The sequence below is a fragment of the Hippoglossus hippoglossus genome, chromosome 22 (genome assembly GCF_009819705.1).
Source record: "Hippoglossus hippoglossus isolate fHipHip1 chromosome 22, fHipHip1.pri, whole genome shotgun sequence".
NCBI classification, from domain to species: domain Eukaryota; kingdom Metazoa; phylum Chordata; class Actinopteri; order Pleuronectiformes; family Pleuronectidae; genus Hippoglossus; species Hippoglossus hippoglossus.
In genome coordinates, this window is record NC_047172.1 from 9,341,388 (window position 1) to 9,360,374 (window position 18,987).

The following is an 18,987-nucleotide window of genomic DNA, read 5'->3' on the forward strand; positions in this document are numbered from 1 at the left end:
AAAATTTGTAGCTTATGAACTGCACCTGATTATACAGAGCAACATTTTCAATAAAGCGTAATAACCTTTTATATCCAAAATATTCGGCCTTACAACTGTGAGTAAAGAATAAACCCCCAGTGTTTTTTTTTAACTACAAAGCTCTGTAGTAAAATGAAAAAGTTTTATAAAATAAAAGTCCTCATTTTTTCTTTCTTCTTTTTTCTTGGTCAGCCTTGCGACCTGTCAGACAACGATCAAGAGGAATCCGTTACGTTCAGGAGGCTCCATAAACTGGTCAACTCCACCCGGAAGGTGAAGAAGAAGCTGATCAGAATTGATGAGTCTAAGAGGCCTGGAGCAGAGGGTACGAACAAACACCACCGTCACCACTGACTTTATCTCATGAAGCACTAGTGGATGTTGAAGCCATCGTAGTTTTTAGGTCTTAGCAGACACTCAACAATGTTTTCACTGTCATTTTATGTGATTCTAGTGGGAGAGTGCTGCAGATTCAGTCTGTGGATATTTTGCTGTGCATATGGAAAAGATTCAAAGCAAACAGGTGTTCAGAGTAGGAACAGACTGTGTATTAAAAGTTAATCGTGTACTCGGGCCACCATAAGGCTGATTGTGAAGCAGAGTCTGGAGAAAATATCAGTAATTGTCCTGGATCTAATTACAGTTTGAACAAACATATGCTCTGTAATAACAGTATTTAGCATTTCTTTTCACTTGCTGTTGAGTCTGTGTCGGTATAATTTTCTCTGATGCTTTTCGGCATAATTATGGTAATTTTCCAAAATAGTTTGATGTGCTTAGAAAGTTAACATACCATAGAACTGGCCTTGGCTGACATGACTACTCTAGATAGATCTGATATTTACCAAGAGTTCAACTGTATTTGTTTGCATGAGATGAGTTTGCTATATCACATAATTAATTCCCATCCACTCTTTTCTTTCTACCTACACAGAGAGCCTGAACACAGACGGTCTTCCCTGTGAAGATGCCGCCGCCTCCCTGTACTCGGGTGTGTTGAAGAAGCCTGCAGTTTGCCCCATGGACCTGCTGGCTTCAGCTCTGCAGGAGCAGCTCATATATGACCGGGACTCTGACAGCCTGACCACCTCCCCCTCCTCCAGCAGTCTGGACACATGCAGCAGCCAGAAAATCTTCCAGGCCTTCAGGAAGTCCAGCGAGAGCCCAGTTCATCAGGAGGCGAGTGGAACGGGGGAGGTGAGGGAGGCAGGCGAGGGCAGGGCCTCTTCCTTTTCTGAAACTGAGGGCTGCAATGAGGAGGAGCTCAAAATCGCTCGCTCGGTGACCGAAGGAGAGCTCCGTCACCGTATCCTCAACCCACTCGGCCACCACGGGGTGAGTACCGGAGCCCCTACTTCCAAACAGAGTCTAGCTCTAATTTTAAGTTACTACACTCCACCTAGAAAGACTCAATTCACCCACATGGGAAATTCTTTGCCTCAGTCATCACCGAAATATCCAGTTGCCGACAGACACACACTGATCGTACATATTAAATCCTCTCCAATCCGTTTTTCTAAATCCTTCAGTAATCACATCAATGCCCAACAAAACTGGTACGAGACAGTGTTCTCTGCACCAATCCCCCCTGAGTACACTGCTCCACCACCTACACCGAAAGGAAGGCTGACCCAATATAAGATAGAGTTCAGACAACATGCATGCTATAATATCCATGCTTATTTTAGTTCTAACATTGTCTGGTATTCAGTTCATGGTCGTATAATAAGAAATCAGGAATACCACATGTGGACCTGTGGTCACCTGAGCTGCTGCAGGACCATTTGGGTCAGATACCCACTGCCAACTGTAGCGTCATGGAGACACAGAACCGGCAGCTGCCTCACCTGACGAACATTTCCTTGTTTCAGCTTCTCATCCGTGAACATGTGCTGCTTTTCACCTGTGACACTCATTTCTTGTAATTTGGGTTTTTAATTATTGTTTGGACAACAGTGTTGATATAATTGAGTCAGGCACTGGGTCGGACTTGTGACTCAACTTGGATTTGAGCACTGATGTCTTGGGGCTGAATGTTTAGTGGCTTGTCAACACTTTGGGCTTTTAGAGATTCTAATCCTCTTTTTCACAGTTTTTTTTAACCAAAACAATTATCTAGAATGTAATAATTGTCACTTGAAGCCTCATTTTAATATAATTCAAAGATTGGGCCCAGTAACACTTCAATGTATTCAGTATAGACACCCCCACCTTTAGCTACATCTCTGATTTGAGGTTCCCTTGTTTTCACAGAGAGCTTGTAGCTTTGGAGGATTTGACCTGACCAACCGCTCGGCGCTCACAGTCATGCCTGACAGTGACCCCACCGTACGTTACTGTCATTCCTCCTGCATTTCCATAGACTGAATCAAGATGAATGTGTTTGTTTATCTACTGCTTCTTTGTATGTAATTCAGAACAAACATGGAGACGGTGGAGTGCGAGACACTGTAAAGTCTCCACCAACATCACGTATTTCTTTGGGCAAAAAGGTCAAGTCTGTGAGGGAAACGATGAGAAAACACATATCCAAGAGATACCACAGTTCTCTGTCTGAACAGGTGAGACCAGTCCCGATATTACATTGAAATACTTTGGTTCTGCCACAATATTTTGAAGGTAATGGGTAATTATTTGTTGTTGTTTTCTTCTCTGTATTTTAGTCGAGTCCAGATCGCATATCCAGCTGCCCTCACTCCCCTCAGATAGACTCGAACACTTTGGAGAAACCCAAACTGAAACCAGGAGGGTCTGTAGAGAGTCTGAGGAGCTCTCTCAGTGGGCAGAGTTCAATGAGTAAGTCAGTGTGTTTACAGTGTGTGTGTGTGTGTGTGTGTGTGTGTGTAGGGGGCAGACCTTGGTGTACTAATTTAATACAAATAATGTTAGTATGTGTTAGTTTTAACTCGGCCTTGGCTACTCAGACGTCTGGTGTTTATCAGACCAAATGTTTAACGGACGATAAATCCCCTCTTGGATCGTCCAAAACCTTTTTTTGTAAAACATCTGTCAACTCTCAAAAATATTTTCAAGTACTAACAGAGCCGTGTGGTTTGTGTAGGTGGTCAGACGGTGGGCACCACTGACTCCTCCAACAGCAACAGAGAGAGTGTGAAGTCAGAGGACGGGGAGGAGGACGAGCTGCCGTACCGCGGACCCTTCTGTGGACGAGCTCTGGTTCATACTGACTTCACCCCCAGTCCCTACGACACTGACTCCCTCAAACTGAAGGTTCGACCACGTACAAAATCCCCCGTTATGAGCTGATGTCTTCTAAATAAACCTAAAACCTCACTTGTGGTTTTCCTTTCAGTGTGGCGACGTCATTGACATCATCAGTAAGCCACCGATGGGCACGTGGATGGGGATGCTCAACGGCAAAGTCGGCACCTTCAAGTTCATTTACGTGGATGTGCTGAATGAAGAGGAGGGCGAAGCCCAAAAAGACGCGCAGGAGGAGGCGGGCCCGGCAACCCAAACCGACCTCTGTGGAGGAGCTGCTCGATCGCATCAACCTCAAAGTAATAAAAATCCTGTCTCAAGACAATACAAAGAATAAGCTTTTAAAAAGAAATGAAAGAGTTATGTCGAGAAAAATAAAAGACTGGGGACTGTACACATATAAAGCTTCAACCTGGAGGCAGTGAGCTTATCTTAGCATGAAGACTAGAAACTGTGAAAAGTAGCTGTGTCACAAGGTTGAGGAATATATGAATAAACATGTCCATGAGCTTTATATGTGTTTAAATGTGGATTTATTTTTCTTACTAAAAATAGGCTCAATTCTTCTCATGTTAGTTAAGCTAAAAGTGTCTGCGAGCTCAAGTTTCATTTCCTCATCTAACTTGGCAAGAAAGGGGACACTTGCATTTCCCTAAAAACGTTAAAGAAGTACTCCTTAAGTAAAGATTCGACAACATTTATCATTTCAATAATATAACATCAATTTGAATGATGACTTTCTAACAACGTGTGTATTGATCTGTTTGTGTCTCTTCCTTCCACAGGAGCATCTCCCCACCTTCCTGTTTAACGGCTATGAGGATCTGGACACGTTCAAGCTGCTGGAGGAGGAAGACCTGGATGAGCTGAACATTAGAGATCCCCAGCACAGAGCAGTGCTTCTCACCGCCGTGGAGCTGCTGCAGAGTATGATGGTGGGTCAGTTACCAACACGATGAGACGCACTCACATATTCTCAAATACAAATCAGTCTTATTTAGTAATATTTACATAGGACTGAAATATTACAGGATTTATTAGGACGTACAATCTTAATGTGTCTCCTTGACAAAATAATACATACAAAATGATTTATGAAGGGTCACCTCCTGTTGCTGTGGAAACTGATATTTAACCATATGTGATCCTCTTTTTGTAGCAGTATTATAGAACTGATAGCTTTTATTTCCAAGTTAAAGTCCAGTCCATACATACATGTACTGAGGGCTCTTTTTGAGATCACAAGAAGTGACCATCTGCCCCCTGCTGGTGGTGTTGTGCCTTGCAGGTAGCAGTGACCCCGAGCGGGGCAGTCAGTCCGGAGGCTCACAGGAGAAGCTGCTCCTGGACAGGCGCGGCCTCCTGGGAGACTCCCCGCGAGACTCGGGCTGCTACGAGAGCAACGAGAACCTGGAGAATGGTAATGACAGTCTAAGTCGCCTGTGAACACTGTCCTCCTCCTCCTCCTCCTCCTCCTCCTCCTCTGCCTCATCCTTCACTAGAAAGACTCGCACGGTGATCAGTCCTTCTCGACGCTCGAGCATTCCAAGTCACCAACTTCAGTTTTCATGCTCCTCTGGAAAAGACTCTGCTGTCGTCACATTTGCTTCTGGCACTCTCTCTTTCTTTCTTTTTTTCTCCCAAGCATCTTCTTCTTGGAGTCATTCTCTCTTCAGTTTCTGCATCATCGAGTCAAACTGTTTTTTTTGTCTGTTCAGTGCTTTTGAGAACTGACCTTACTTGCCTTTCTTTACAAGCATTACATTTTCTGATTTTATAATTCTCAACGCAGAGAGAGGAGGTAACACAAGGTGCTCTGTTGCAACGGTACACAAAAGTTCACTCGAATCATTTTAAAACCGCAGTGACCTTCACAGACGTGGTTCACACTCAGTCTCACAAATAGATCTGCACCTGTGAGTTGTGTGGTGGGTTTTTTGCGTTTGCTGAAATGGTGACTGTTGAAACCGATGTGTGATACGAGTGTTTAAACAGACCTCTAGACTTAAATAGATAGAAATAACTCTTCTCGGTAATTGCATTACATATTTACTGTGAATGCTTGTTTTATTCATAACTATATCATACATTGCGGTAGTTTGCTTATGTCTAAAAAAATTGTAAAGATGCAAAGAGTTGTGCTAACTGTAAACGAGGGCTTCTGTGAATGTCTAAAGGTTCATGTGGTTTTGAGAACAATAACCGATCAGCCACGCGTGTAAAAGTTTATTTCTCTAAAGAGTTTGTGGTTTTTGTGTATATTTTTTTAGTCCGGTAAAAAATAATGTTGCACAATATTTTAATATGTGCCTGGGAACTGCACATTGCAGAACAATTAAGATATTTACTAAATCGTATAATTGTACTTGTTGAAATATGGCATTTTGTATAATTGTAAATGCACCAAAAGGCCGACTTAGGACTAAACACATTGAAAAGGTAAAACTCTAACACTTCAGAATGAAAGGAGGCAGGTTTAGGGTCTAAAGCCTCAGCATTTTCTGACGTGTGTTTCTGTCTTGGTTGAGCGTGAGGAATAAATTGCTCCATGCTTCACCAGACCTGACTGCTTGCTTCTTTTCTGCCATCAATCACTCATTTTTAGTTTAATGTGTCGGGCTTCTTTTCTCGCATCCGCCTCTCTTTTCCAACACTGTTATTGATGTATTGGAATTGAATATGTATCACAGCTGACTGCATGATCTGCGCACACTGCACTTGTTCGTTTCAGGAAGGGACAAAAAGACTTCTTCGCCCATGAGCAGGTCCTCCTCTGGTTTCCCGTCAAGCCTCCTCTCATCCCCCGAGTACCCTGCCCTCCCTTTGACCCTGACCTCCAACAGCCCAAGTAAGACTTTACTCCACAGTGACCCAGACTGGCAGCCTTGTATCTTACCATCACTAACATGCCCCAAGAACAGTTTAAGTCCCCTGAGCTCAGCAAAAGCTCATCTTCCCAGCAGAACCATTGCTAGGAGCCAGAGTTGCATGGAGCTGAGGAGAAGCCCAGCGATGGAGCCGCTGGTTCGCTGCTCCTCCCTGTCAGGCCTCCACAAAGAGCCGAGGAATAAACTCTCTGACCCTAAAGTCTGGAATCTGAGCCCCAGTTCCAAGAGTGAGGAGAGCACGGAGCAAACAGCAAATCCTCAAAAGCATTTCATGCCCTTGTTTCCATCCTCCCAGTCTTCAACCGCCGCAAACAAGGCTGCGTGCGGCGTGTTTCCAAACCCTCAACAAGGAGGAACAACACAGAGCACACGCCTCAAGCTGCCGCCCACAGAACCAGAAGAAAGGTCCAGTCATCCTGTGAATATGTCCTCCATGCCTTCCCTGACAGAACCTTCCTGCATCTACAACTACACAAACCACATCTCCTCAGAGGACAAGAAGGGCCATTCGCTTTCAGCCACTTCTGAGGCCCGTCGGCTGAAGATGAAAAGAAATAAGAAGCTGTCAGTGAATCTGGGTTCATTGATGGAAGAGAGACTCCAGAGTGTAGAGCCGCCTCCTGAAAAGTTCTTGGCATCAACAGCACAGTAAGGTGCCGATTTTATAAATGTAAATTGCTGCTGTTGGATAGGCACTGTTTTTTTGGTTGTTTTTTATTCCAGATGTTTGAAATACAGATTTTTTGTGTGTGTTTGTTTTCAAATAACTTGCTTTCTGAAAATGTAACCACATATTATTGGGGGGAAAAAAACGCTGTTGCCTGCCATAAAAGATCTGAGGGCAAATGCAAATGAATGACAAACATCGCAGATTTATTTACACCACAGTCCCAGATGTTCCCCATTCAGCTAAATCCAATCTTTACAGGGAAACTGCCTTTTTAAAAACAGTAAATGTTTAAATAAGTAAATATTTATTGAAATTATTCTTTATTTCGATTTTACTGAAGTTAAACGTTTTCTCCGTTTATTTGTCGTAACTTTCACAGAAGAGGCATTGACATGTCGCTGTAGGAAAATGAATGGATTCCATTTAGCTGCTTCACTGTCAGGGTCCTGGTTGAGGCTGGCACGTCTCACTGGGACGCTTGAATAGATTCTGGTTAGTGCCTCCGCCAAGGATTGTACGTCTGTTGGTTTTTAAGCAAGATTACATAAAAACATCAGAACAGATTTCCATGAAACTTAATGGAAGGATGCAGATTGAGAGTGTGAGATGTGGTGCAGCTTGATTCAAGTTAAGGACTTTGGTAGAAGTGTGCCCTCTACTGAGTCTGGTTGTTAATGTTTTCTGTGTCACATGTTTTTCTGCTGTGACGAGTCAAATCTTTACTGACCGACAGATGAGCAGCATAAATAAGAACATAAGTTTCCAGACAAACCGTTATTAAGAGAAACGTGTGGATTCTTGTGTCTTGTGATTTCAAGTAATGACAGGAAAATGAAATGTTTAATGTTGTTGGCACAATAAACAATTAGCAGTGTTGTGGCAAACAGGTACAATATACAAACAGTTTAAAGTTGAGTAGTTTAACAATTGCACTCAAACATTTGTTTTTAATTTCACATCAGTTTCATATCAATTAATGTACAGTATTTTCAAATTCAGCAATTAATTTATCAATAAAGGTTTTTATATATGAGCTTTATATAATGCTAATCACACTTCTACATCAATAAAGTTTTTTATTTGAATGAAGTAAATCTCTTATCAAAATTATTGCCTTCCCTTATAACGAATCCGAAGAATCATTTACCCCAGATGTCAGTAAAGTATTAAATTTTTTTCATTGTCTTTTTATACTAAACAATGTAAAAGCTACAGTAGATATATAACTTTAAAGCATTTAATAAGTTCTGATCAGTTGATATGTTGTGTATCATTGATTTAAATATTTCAGCAGTTGTGTACTTGTTCTTTAAAGTGTTGTCTGTGCAAAATATCCAGGTTCAGTTCACAGTTTAGCTCGAGCAGGCTTTTCACTGAGGCACTGTCGGACCAGCCTCATCGCATCCAGGGCGGTGCCCCAGGCCAGAGTGACTCCCCAGCCCCCGTGGCCATAGTTATGGACCACTGGTACCTGGCGGCCCTGCAGCTGCACCAGCTCCCTCTCCACCCTCGGGTTCCTCCTGCTCGGGCGCAGACCCACCCACTCGCTGAGAACTTTGGCTTTGCTGATGGACGGCTCCAGCCTGCCGCAGCGCTCCAGGATGCTCTTGGTGTCTCCCTCGTCCACCTCTAGTCGCCAGTCCCCCTCCTGCCTCGTGCCGCCGACAGTGACACTGTGTATGCCGGGGTAGATGTAAGTCTTTCCATCTCCGTCTCGGATGAAGTGCTGCAGCCAGGGCGCCTCCACCTTGAGGACCTGGCCTCTGACGGGGTAGACCTGGGTGTCGCCCACCAGCAGCTTGGAGCCCAAACCAGAGCAATTGACAATGATGTCGTAGCTGTTGCTTAATTCCTGGAGATTGTCGACTTTCCTCTGCTGCACTTGACCTCCAGCTCTTTTGAACCTGTAGAAAACATGTAAGACAAAAGTTATACACCTACAACACATTATAAGGAATTTATTTAACTTAGTAGATTCCAAACAGAATCTTTAACTGCAACCAGCAAAGGCGTTTATTCGGGATTTACTATTTTAAAGAAGAAAATTGCATTCCAGCATCACATATAGTTATGTGAATCGACGTAAACTATGATGGTTCCTGGACAAACCTGTTCTCCAGCCACGGCAGGTAGCTGGAACATTCACATTTGATGGTGGTGAACGCCTGGCCAAACGTATGATCTGGGAACCGTCTCAGTTCGCGGCCGGTCATGAGTCGGAAGCCGATCACAAACTCTGACCAGAAGGGAACTTTATCCGCCGGAACCTCTTTGAAAATTTGCCAGCTGGAAGGAAATGGAAAAGAAAAATCACAAGGTGCCAAGAGATCGGTTTTAATCTGGCTTATCAGTCGCTTCTTTTATGGCACCAATTGTTACCCAGAGCTCAGCATTACTCCGGCCTCTGGGGAGTGTTGGGATTGAGCGATGGCCAACAGGTGATCAAAGCTGTCCTTGAACCAGAGCCTTTGTCTTTCCAAGGGAATATCTAATAGAGAAACCAATGTCTAAAACCAATGTGTGCTGCATATTTACTTTAACAGTGGATTTTGAATCTTTAAATATGTCACCACTCTGGTGAAACTGCAGTGGCAACACAACATTTTGAAATGATGGGAGAGATATTGTTGCATACCTGGGAACTTTCCAGCAAACAGGATCCCTGCAGCTCCATCACTGGTGGTGTCCGGGCTGAACTTCTCCGACAGCAGAGTGACCGAGCAGGAAGGAAGAGCCTCGGCGATGCAGACAGCGGTGGAGAAGCCGATCACGCCTGCTCCCACCACCACGACCTTCACGCTTGTCATGATGAACGGGCCTGTGTCTCAAACCTGGAGGTAAAATGGAGGCGGAACAATCGTGTCCAACGCTGCCTGCAAGACAACCTTTGATATAACTGGGCTCTTCGGGAGTTAATCCACAACTTGAAGTCTTTATTATTGCTGGAAGTGGCGGCAGAGGGTCGAGGATCAAACCCATAAAGCCTCATGTCAGTGCAGGGGGCGTGTTTCTGTAATAACGTGTTACATAACAGACACTAACCAGTTGGACTGGTACAAAGGTTTGAGAATGTAAAAGTTTAAACACAGTGAAAATATTCTATTGCATTTAGTCACGCATTCATAAATCTTATTTGAGTAAAAGATTACGAGAAAAATGTACTCGCTGTATGTAAAGTATAATTTGTGCTACTGAAGAGCATTTTAATTATTATTTATAGACTAGGGTGTTTTCATTTTTCACACAAACCGATCGGTTGATTTTACTTTTTCTTGATCAAATAATAAATACGCTACAAACTGTTTGAAAATTAGGAAAAAAAATACATTTCCTTTATAGCTCAAACATACTCACTTTGCCGTGATACTCTCTGCAAAAGCAGTATTTGTTCTTACATTTCTTAAATAAGTAGATGATCACTGTTTGATTATTGATAAGTGTTCATTTTTCTATTTATTGATAGATTAATGAACTAATAACTGCAAAACAAATACAGGTTGATCAACACAGAAAGTAATAACTAGATCATTCCATAAAAACATCAGCTGCTACAAGTAGTGTAGTAATCGATTCATTGATTGAAAGTTTTATCCGTCAGATATATTTGATAATCATGAACTTGAAGAGGAGACAGATCGTCACCCACCTTTCAATTTTCTCCTTCAGTTCCTGCAGAAGACTGACAGTGTTTTATTGTCTTTACAGGAAGTGCAGGTGCTAAATACATTTATTTCAAATTATTTGAATGAACAATAATAAAAAACAACCCGTCCGCACATTTCATTTCTCATTACGAGTTGTTTTAACATTTTAAACTAATATCCAGAGAATAAAATAGATATTAAATGTCTGTTCGTGAAGTAAATGGAAAAGTAGATTTATAAAAGGCCTGATGGTTTCAGATCAGCAGCTTCTCAGATCCACATCATGTGTAGATCAGCTGCACGCGGATCTCGTCCCATCTCGCGATAGTTCCTCACTCACGACTTCCGCCCCGACAGAGACGAAGGTAAGGTCCTGAAAGCTCACTGTTTGAAATTACTCAGAGGTTTTATCCGTTTAGGTCCTGGTGCTGAGAGTTAAATCGCTGGAACACACATGATTTAATCCAGTGCAGTGTGTTTATACTCCTGCTAGCTAGCTGTGTTTGGCTAGCAGCGGCTGCACTGACACAGACGGTGTGAGTTAGCTTGTTTTGCTAACTTGTTCACATCAGCGCTCAGGATCTGATCTGAAAACATTGGCAGGTAAACTTCGTATAAATGTGGAAAATACTGCGAAATGCTTGATTAAAAAGACACCGAGTTATTGATATGGTTTCATTCACTAACACTGAATCGATCCACATCTGGTGATTTACAGATGTTAAAACAGTCTCCACATCTGAGCACAGCCAAGATTCACCACTTTGTTTTCTAGTACCGTCTATACACGGTATTACGGTAAGAGTGTGTAAAACGGATTTCATAATAAAAGCATTTTAACACATATATTATACAGTGATAATCTTAATGAAATAATTATATTTCTGACATCAATATAATTATTCTAATGTGTAAATTTGACATTCATTGTTGCACATTTAGAACTAATAAGGTAATAATGATGATTTGTTTTATTGATGATTCAAGCAAATGGCAAGAAAGTTAATACAGTGATATTTCTCCTGTCTTGCTGTTTTGATTAAGGCCTTCGTCTTTGCCCTTTTTAAAAATAATATTCTTTCCGGAATGACTCAATGTATTTGCAAGCAATCCCCTCTGGGTTTTTTCCCCATTTATTTTGAAAATATAAGTTTCAAGCTAAAGTTTCAATCTTAAGAAACTGCGAGTAATGAATGAATAAAAGATTCTAACTATTCAACAAAATAAAATAACAATGGATGGGAAAAATAGCTCTTGACTACAAACTGTATTTCAGAGAAAATTTAGGCTTTTTCTTTTATTTTGCTGAATACTCCTACCATAATATTTAGTATAGACACGTACCGCAAAACCAAATGTTTTTTAACGGTTTTTGAAATTGGAGTCTGGTTTTGCCGCTGTGATAAACTCGATTCATTTTGACTAAAAATGTAACGTTTATTCTGCTTATTGTGGGAGAATGTCAGACGCCTATTTACAGCTTTTCAATGTTTCTGGATTCTTTTTCACTCATTTTTAATTTGAGATTTCGATCTATAAACTGTCACAGTATTTAAAACGTATAGGATTAAACTGTTAATAATAATAATTAATCAATAAGAAAACATAATAATTGATTGAGCCAGAGATAAATGAATACACATGGAGTAAGTAATAATACCTTTAAGAAGATCTATTTTATATAGCACTTCTCAATAAAAAGTTCCAAAGCGCTTCACAAATAAAGGACACAAGTAAGAATGCATTAAATAATATATACAAGAATGCAAACACTGAAATTCAAGCAAGAAAACTCATTACAATAATAAAACTAGAATTTGGTAAAATCAGGGAATGAAATACAATAAAGATGCTATGATTTAAAGGAAGCTACTGACTCAGCCTGCTGTATTTCCTCAGAGCCTCAGAGCTCTTATCTCAAAAGCTCTGTCTCTCTTAGTCTTTAGCTGAGAGTCTGGAACAGTTAAGAGGCCCCTGCCAGAGGTACTTGTACAAGTAGTTAATTCAATGTTAATAAAATTAAGTCAGTAAATTTAAATCCACACAAATGTTCCCTTCACTCAGTCTTTTGCACTGTTGCTCTGTTTTTTCTCCAGGAGCAGAAGGGATCATCTTCGAGGGGGAAGATGTCTCAGAGAACAACAGCTTCATCTTCAACCCTCACTGCCGTTCATTCAGATTCACATGAGCAGAGCATCCTGAGCAAATTCAACAACCTCAGGAAAAGGGACCTCCTGTGCGATGTCACTTTAGTTGTGGGGGACGTGCACTTCAGGGCGCACAAAGCTCTGCTGGCAGCGAGCAGCGAGTACTTCTCCCTCATGTTCACATCAGGAGATCACATCAGCCGCTCGACCTTTGCACTGGGCGGGATGGAAGCTGAGATGTTCTCTGCTGTGCTGGAGTTCATCTACAGTGCACGTGTGTCCCTGGAGGAGAGTTCCGCTGAGCAGCTCCTGGCCACGGCTCATCTCATGGAGGTCGGCGACCTTGTCAGAGCGCTCGCTGAACTCACACGCTCTGCAGCAGGGGTTAGAGGTGACAAAGCCAAGGTGCCCGATCTGTCCAAACGCAAAAGAGGACGGCCAAAGAAAAATGAGGACGTGTCAGTGAAGAAGCTGGAGGAGAGAAGTGGACCGTGCGAGGGCTCAGAGGAGCGACGGGCTGGAGATGTGGACTTGCTACCTGAAGGCGATTCCGATTATAACCCACCAGGGCCCCAGAGCCGACAGAGCAAACGCAAAATCAGGCCTCCAATCAAGTACAAGAGTTACAAAGGCGACCAGGACACAGCAGTGAACAAAGAGCCTAAGAAAAGAGGGAGGAAAAGAAAATATCCAAACACGGAGGCTCGATGTGAGGACTGTGACAAAGTGTTTAAAAACCACCTCTTCCTCAAAATTCATCAAAGAACTCACACAGGTAAACACGGAAAGGATAAGAATAGGTTGTTGGTTTTAATCCAAGAGACGCAATCCTCCTTTCTGACTACAGTTTATTACAAATGAAGTCTTACTGTTATAGTTTAGTCTTTTATTCCTTTATGCCCCTCAACACATAAGATAATAAAGTGAGATAATCCTCTATTTGTCCCACAAGGTTGAAAGTTGCAGAAAGAGCTAGAGTGAAAATAGGAAGCATCAGTATTAATAATAAATAAGTAAACATGCAATTTAAACGTGGAGAACAATAAGAATATTAATGATGTATACAAGATAAACAGGATTTTCCTTGGAGCACATGAGGCTAGTTGGATAGATAGATGGATGGATAGAGGGATAGATAGATAGATATCACTGGAGCAATGGTTTGTTTCCAGGCGTTTATTCTTTTAGGAAAGGGTGGTAAGTTGACTGATCAAATGATGTGTGTATTACTCTGCTGGGGATGCTGCACCTTCCACCTGTATATTCACCATTGTAACTTCCCTGTATGTCCCTCTGCTCCCTCAGGAGAGAAGCCTTTCCGGTGCCAGGTCTGTGGGAATAGTTTCACCCAGAAGCACACGCTGCTCGTTCACCAGCGCATCCACACCGGAGAGAAGCCGTTCGTTTGCACCATCTGCTCCAAGACTCTGTGCACCAAACACACCCTGCGAGAGCACATGAACCTCCACAAAGGTACGATCTGAGGAAGCTAGTGCTCTGTGTTATATTCTGGTGTTTTAGTCAAGTCAGAGGAATGTTGAATCATTCTTGAGAAAACTGCATTTTCAGAAAATGAATTAAAATGAATGAATATCCAGATTATTACTTCTGTTAACCAATCAAATTCTTTAATCTGTTAGTGTTTCTCTTGCTGAACTGTATATTGTTGTTATTTCACTCGTATCAACAGAGGAGAAGTCCTTCAACTGCGATAAATGTGGAAAGACTTTCACTCAGAAGAGGCAACTTAAAAGTCATTACAGAGTTCATACAGGTGAGAATCAAATCCATTCAGCACGTGTATTCTAATGTTGTCACTTTAAAGGCTCAATATATATATATATTTTTTGATTAAAGGTAAATCGTTGCCGGAATGTGCTCAGTGTCATCACAAGTTTTTGGACACGGCTCAGCTGAAAAAACACCTGAGAACTCACACAGGTAAAATCAGACTGAGCTTCTTCGACAGATCTGTGGATAAATAGTGAGACATTTAAAACTTACGTCATCGCACTAACAACAGTGTTCACGTGAATACTGTTTTCACAGGGGAGAAGCCTTTCACATGTGAGATTTGTGGGAAGTGTTTTACAACCAAGAGCACACTGCAGACTCACATCCGCATCCACAGGTGAGAAATGAGTTATTGGAATTTTACTTTGTTGTAATGACTTTAATTCAGCAGCTATAATAAACATTTATTTATTAGCATTGGATCCAATCACTACATGTGGTGACGGAACGAGATTCAGTTACAAATTTTCTCGTCAGCTCTACAGATCATTTTAGCATCTTTTAACTCACTGTCAGCATGATGTTTTGTGTGTAAAACATCAGAATGTTTCGTAGCTAAAGAGCCCGATGTTTTTCTTTGGTTGGTGGAGACCAAAAACAGAGCTAAAAGGAGAGTAAATGCAGTTTATAGTGGACACAAATGTGAAATTTATTTATTTTATTGATGCTGTATTAGTAAATAAAAATACAGGGAAAAAATACAACTCGAATTAAAAATATAAATAAAAAAATTCCATTCAATATTCCTTTTGACCATTTTACATTTGGATTTCATCACAGTCTTCAGTCCAAGTTTCTCTATGCAGTTTATTTTAACAGTGGCAGTGGTCTTCTGTTGGAGCGTTTGGCTGCAGACATGAGATAGTTCTAGTTTTTCAAAGAGATATTTCTGAAGCAGTGGGTTTGTGTGGAGTGATGAAATGAATGTATAAATAAATAAATAGAGGTTTATCTTCAGTTAAAACCAGTGATTGTGTGTGTCTTCTTTTCTAGAGGTGAGAAACCATACGAGTGCCCCATCTGCAACAAGTCCTTCTCAGACCCCAGTGCGAGAAGACGACACGTCACCTCTCACTCCGGAAAGAAACCTTTCACCTGCTCCTCCTGCAACCTGTCCTTTACTCGTCTGGACAATCTGAAAACTCACACCAAGACCCACAGGAAGGAGCGAGCGGCGTCCACTGAGTCCTCGTCAGACACGGCAGCAGAAGCATCGGCAGCACCTCAGGAGGAGGTTCGCAACATCCTGCAGCTTCAGCAGTACCAGCTCCCCTCCGGCTCCGAGCAGGAGATCCAGCTGGTGGTGACCGGAGATATGAATAACATAAACTTTGTGCCGGGTCAGGAGCAGGAGATCAGCATCATCACCACAGAAGGGGAGACGGCAGAATCATCCGACTCTCGACTCACCCTCCTCACCCAGCCGTCGGGACACATGCAGAACGTGGCGCTGGTCTCTCAGGGTGCCATGGTGGACCACGGCCCTCAGATTCAGACCGTCAGCATGCTGGAGGGACAGATGACGCACCAGTCGGAGCAGATGCATGTCATCACTCTGAGTAAAGAGGCGATGGAGCAGTTGCAGTCCCACCACGGCCCCCCGCAGCCCCTTCAGCTCGCACAGCGCCCCGTCCCGCAGCTGCAGGTGATGCAGCAGCCGCTCCAGCAGCTGGGCAGGGAGCAGCACAGTCAGGCCATTCACATCAGCAGCCAGAGCAGCCAGCCCATCTCCATCAGCCAGACCAGCGAGCAGATCTCCAGCCACCACATCCAGGGACAAACCTTTCAGATCCAGGCAGGAACCGTCTCCTACCTGTACACCACCGGGCTCCCGCAGGAGGGCTGAGAGCGGCCCGGCTGACGGAGGACGTGAATGTGACGCTGATGAATCTAAACTGAAACATGCTGCTACAGTACACCAGTGTAACAGACTGGTTTGACTGCTTTTCCCACTGTAGAGCAATGGATTTACAATCATATGTTGTGAGAGCAAAATTAAATAATATGCAACTCTGGAAATTATTTTTGAGGCTGATATTGATATTTGAGAATAACAAAAGTCAAATTATGACAAAGTGGAAAACATTTATTTGTCTTTAGTTCACATGCAGTTTAATGATCACACACACACATATCAATTTATTTTATTTTTGGTCTGAATTTAATAAGCAAACATTTAAAAAGAATTTGGTGACATTTTGTATTAAAGATCACAACATTTCACAATTTACAATCAGCTCAAATTTACTTAGAACAAACAGTTTCATGTCAGACTTGTGCAGTGTAAAATGCGATGGATAATAAGAGATGATAAGATAATAAGATGAAAACGGTTTACATCTTGGCTTTTTGAAATAGAGTTTATTGGACTTTGTTCAGACAAACAATAAATCAGCAGCATTCTGCATATTAGACAGCTGGAAAAACTCGCTCAACAACTCCATGGCTTCTTGAAATTACCCCGGGGGGGAACGTTCTGCGTCTCACAGCTCTGGTAGTAACGTGTCTGCAGTCAGGACGCGCAGGCGAGACGGATCCTGGAAGAGAAAGAAAAACACTGCCGGTGTTTATCCAAAGACAATGTTACAGAACCTAAATAGGACATCGACAGTTTGTTGCATGTATTTCTCTGTTATTATGCAACTATCCCAAGTCCCTGGAGAAAACTTCACATTACAAATCTTCGACACTTCCTGGTTCTGTCAACAAACTCTGTATTTATATCTGTAGAAACAATAGAGGAGCTGAAAACCAGTTTCTGTTATGTCAACTTCACATTCAGCTTCTTCGTTCACTTCTCAACAGAACACGTGGGAGTTTAAACTTCAGTTGAACTCGCTTGTTTTCTCTCTGTGTGACGCTGCCGTGCTGCTGGAGTCTCACTCACTGCTGTGGCTCTGTCTATTCTCGTGTTCGACCGACTCCTGGCTGTGTCCGCTCTCTGGTGTCTGGTGGCAGAGTCCTGAAGCGCGGCAGGGTTGGCGAAGCTGCCGAGCTGCAGGGCCGACTGCTGCCGACTGACCCTGTGCAGACCTGAGAGAGACACGGAGCAGAGGCTGAACTCTCACACTGCAGGAGGAAATATGTGCAATAATAGATTTTCAGATCTCATCATGACAAGTTACGAGCGTCTGGATCATCTCATTTTGCTTCTGATCCGCATGAGCAGCTTGTATATTATATTCTATGTGGAAAAAAGTCTCTCCAGTGCTCTGAGATGGAAGTGTTATTGCTCTGTGCTGGTTTCAGTACCTGCTGAGGGACCTCTAGAGCTCAATCTGCTGACTGACAGCGTGAAGCACGTCCTGCTTTGCCCTGTGACAGACACGGAGAGAATTGGGAATTACCTGAAGCAAATGGAGAAACTTGTAAGACAGGAGAAACCGTCCAGGGTGTAGAGACCAAAGTTTGTACCTGCTGTAGAGGTGCGCCTGGAGAAAGCCGCCCCCATGTCGTTCACCTGGTGTTTCAGCTTCTCCACCTGCTGAAAAGCTTCTTGTTTGATGCAGCGCTCCTGGTGAAGCTGCTCCTTCACCTACACACACATATTTTTATTACTTGACCTTTAAAGTTTTGTTTCTTCATCATGAACTATTATTAAATTGATTGACATGAAATTTGATACAGATGTTCTTTTAATTCTTTTAGTAGCTCGTCGTACTGATGAAACACTGATAATGCTCCACGTATGTTTTTTAAAAAATAAGTCATGAACCTTTTTATGAGGCAAAAATCCTAATCTTGAGCGTTCTCTTCACTTCAAGTACTAAAATGCAAAAAGGGTCTATAAATCTTTTAATCAAAATCAAAAGTTCTTCACTGTTTAAATAATTTAAATTATATATACATAGATTTATCTGACAATTAGCCTTTATCTAAATCATTTAATTCCTATTGTCACTGTTAATTGAAAACCAAATGTTGGTGATATTGAACTTTTCAGAAAAAACTAATGAAATCATCAGAAAATCCCTTTTATGCTTTACTCATTAAAAGTTTTAAACCTACAGAACCTGGTGTATCACTTGTGTTCTGCTGTGTTCTCTGGAGTCTGTTGCTCTTCCATCTCACCTGTCGGATCTCTTTGGCGCTGCGGTGTCTCTGTATCTGGCTCATCCTGCCTCCTCTGTCCAGCTGCTGGCTGAGATCTCTGAGCTGCCCGTCTCTGTCCTCCACATCAGCTCTCATCTCCTCCAGCCTCTGCACTCGATACGTCTCCAGCTCCTGTCTGCTGTGAGTCTCCTGTGCAGACTGATGCCGGGCCTCCTGCAGCTCCTCCGTCTGAGAGCAAGTGTTACAGTGTTTGGAGTGGACCATCATAGTTCCTAGGTTCTGGGTTCAGTCTCTAAGTGTGTGTATGTGTGTTCCTCTACAGTCCATGTTTGTGCAGCAGTGAAGACTCCCCACCTTCCTGCCGAGCAGCCTCTTGGTTCGGCTGCACTCGGCCTGGCAGCTGGTCAACATCTGTCGGGCGGCGTCCAGCTCCTCCTGCAGGAGAATCACCTCCTCCTCTGCAACCATCTTCACCCTGAGCGCCTCGGTGCGACTGGTGATTTCACTCTGGACACGAGGGGTGATAACTACAGCTGTAAACACTGATG

The 18,987-nt window shown here is 42.6% G+C and overlaps 3 protein-coding genes across 7 annotated transcripts in view; 2 read left to right on the forward strand and 1 right to left on the reverse strand.

Moving 5' to 3' along the window:
- The window catches only part of LOC117755541 (SAM and SH3 domain-containing protein 1-like), a 47,628-nt gene extending 39,918 nt beyond the window's left edge, over positions 1-7,710 (forward strand). Inside the window, 11 exon segments of the mRNA XM_034575416.1 lie at positions 214-346; positions 956-1,356; positions 2,275-2,349; positions 2,439-2,582; positions 2,685-2,817; positions 3,083-3,252; positions 3,335-3,451; positions 3,453-3,542; positions 4,029-4,182; positions 4,532-4,663; positions 5,975-7,710. Coding sequence (XP_034431307.1) covers positions 214-346; positions 956-1,356; positions 2,275-2,349; positions 2,439-2,582; positions 2,685-2,817; positions 3,083-3,252; positions 3,335-3,451; positions 3,453-3,542; positions 4,029-4,182; positions 4,532-4,663; positions 5,975-6,783 — 2,358 coding nt within the window. The 3' untranslated portion in view covers positions 6,784-7,710.
- A 30-nt stretch (positions 7,711-7,740) lies between these two features.
- Positions 7,741-11,219, reverse strand: ddo (D-aspartate oxidase). 3 transcript variants are annotated; one of them, XM_034575415.1, is made up of 5 exons: positions 11,135-11,219; positions 9,437-9,632; positions 9,181-9,289; positions 8,911-9,087; positions 7,741-8,705 (listed from the first exon to the last, which is right to left on the reverse strand). In XM_034575415.1, exons 2-5 carry the CDS (start codon positions 9,606-9,608, stop codon positions 8,147-8,149), a joined length of 1,017 nt encoding a protein of 338 aa, XP_034431306.1. In that variant the 5' UTR covers positions 9,609-9,632; positions 11,135-11,219; the 3' UTR covers positions 7,741-8,146. The 3 variants fall into 3 exon arrangements, with proteins under 3 accessions (XP_034431306.1, XP_034431305.1, XP_034431304.1); XM_034575414.1 differs by having other exon boundaries at positions 9,437-9,643; positions 11,135-11,212; XM_034575413.1 differs by lacking the exon at positions 11,135-11,219 and having other exon boundaries at positions 9,437-9,794.
- On the forward strand, positions 10,652-18,007 carry zbtb24 (zinc finger and BTB domain containing 24). 3 transcript variants are annotated; one of them, XM_034575410.1, is made up of 7 exons: positions 10,652-11,048; positions 12,542-13,367; positions 13,898-14,065; positions 14,283-14,366; positions 14,450-14,533; positions 14,642-14,723; positions 15,380-18,007. In XM_034575410.1, the coding sequence occupies exons 2-7, from the start codon at positions 12,572-12,574 to the stop codon at positions 16,230-16,232; spliced, it is 2,067 nt and encodes a 688-aa protein (XP_034431301.1). In that variant the 5' UTR covers positions 10,652-11,048; positions 12,542-12,571; the 3' UTR covers positions 16,233-18,007. The 3 variants fall into 3 exon arrangements, with proteins under 3 accessions (XP_034431301.1, XP_034431302.1, XP_034431300.1); XM_034575409.1 differs by lacking the exon at positions 10,652-11,048 and having other exon boundaries at positions 12,404-13,367; XM_034575411.1 differs by lacking the exons at positions 10,652-11,048; positions 13,898-14,065; positions 14,283-14,366; positions 14,450-14,533 and having other exon boundaries at positions 12,401-13,367; positions 15,380-17,324.
- Positions 18,008-18,987: the final 980 nt, after the last annotated feature.

Coding starts and splice junctions, on each gene's coding strand:
- ddo (XM_034575415.1), bottom strand. CDS start 9,608: ATGACAAGCGTGAAGGTCGTGGTGGTGGGAGCAGGCGTGATCGGCTTC. Junction 9,290..9,436: donor GTTTGCTGGAAAGTTCCCAG/GTATGCAACAAT, acceptor TTTCTCTATTAG/ATATTCCCTTGGAAAGACAA. Junction 8,706..8,910: donor CTGCCGTGGCTGGAGAACAG/GTTTGTCCAGGA, acceptor TGTTTTCTACAG/GTTCAAAAGAGCTGGAGGTC.
- zbtb24 (XM_034575410.1), top strand. CDS start 12,572: ATGTCTCAGAGAACAACAGCTTCATCTTCAACCCTCACTGCCGTTCAT. Junction 13,368..13,897: donor TCATCAAAGAACTCACACAG/GTAAACACGGAA, acceptor CTGCTCCCTCAG/GAGAGAAGCCTTTCCGGTGC. Junction 14,534..14,641: donor ACACCTGAGAACTCACACAG/GTAAAATCAGAC, acceptor CTGTTTTCACAG/GGGAGAAGCCTTTCACATGT.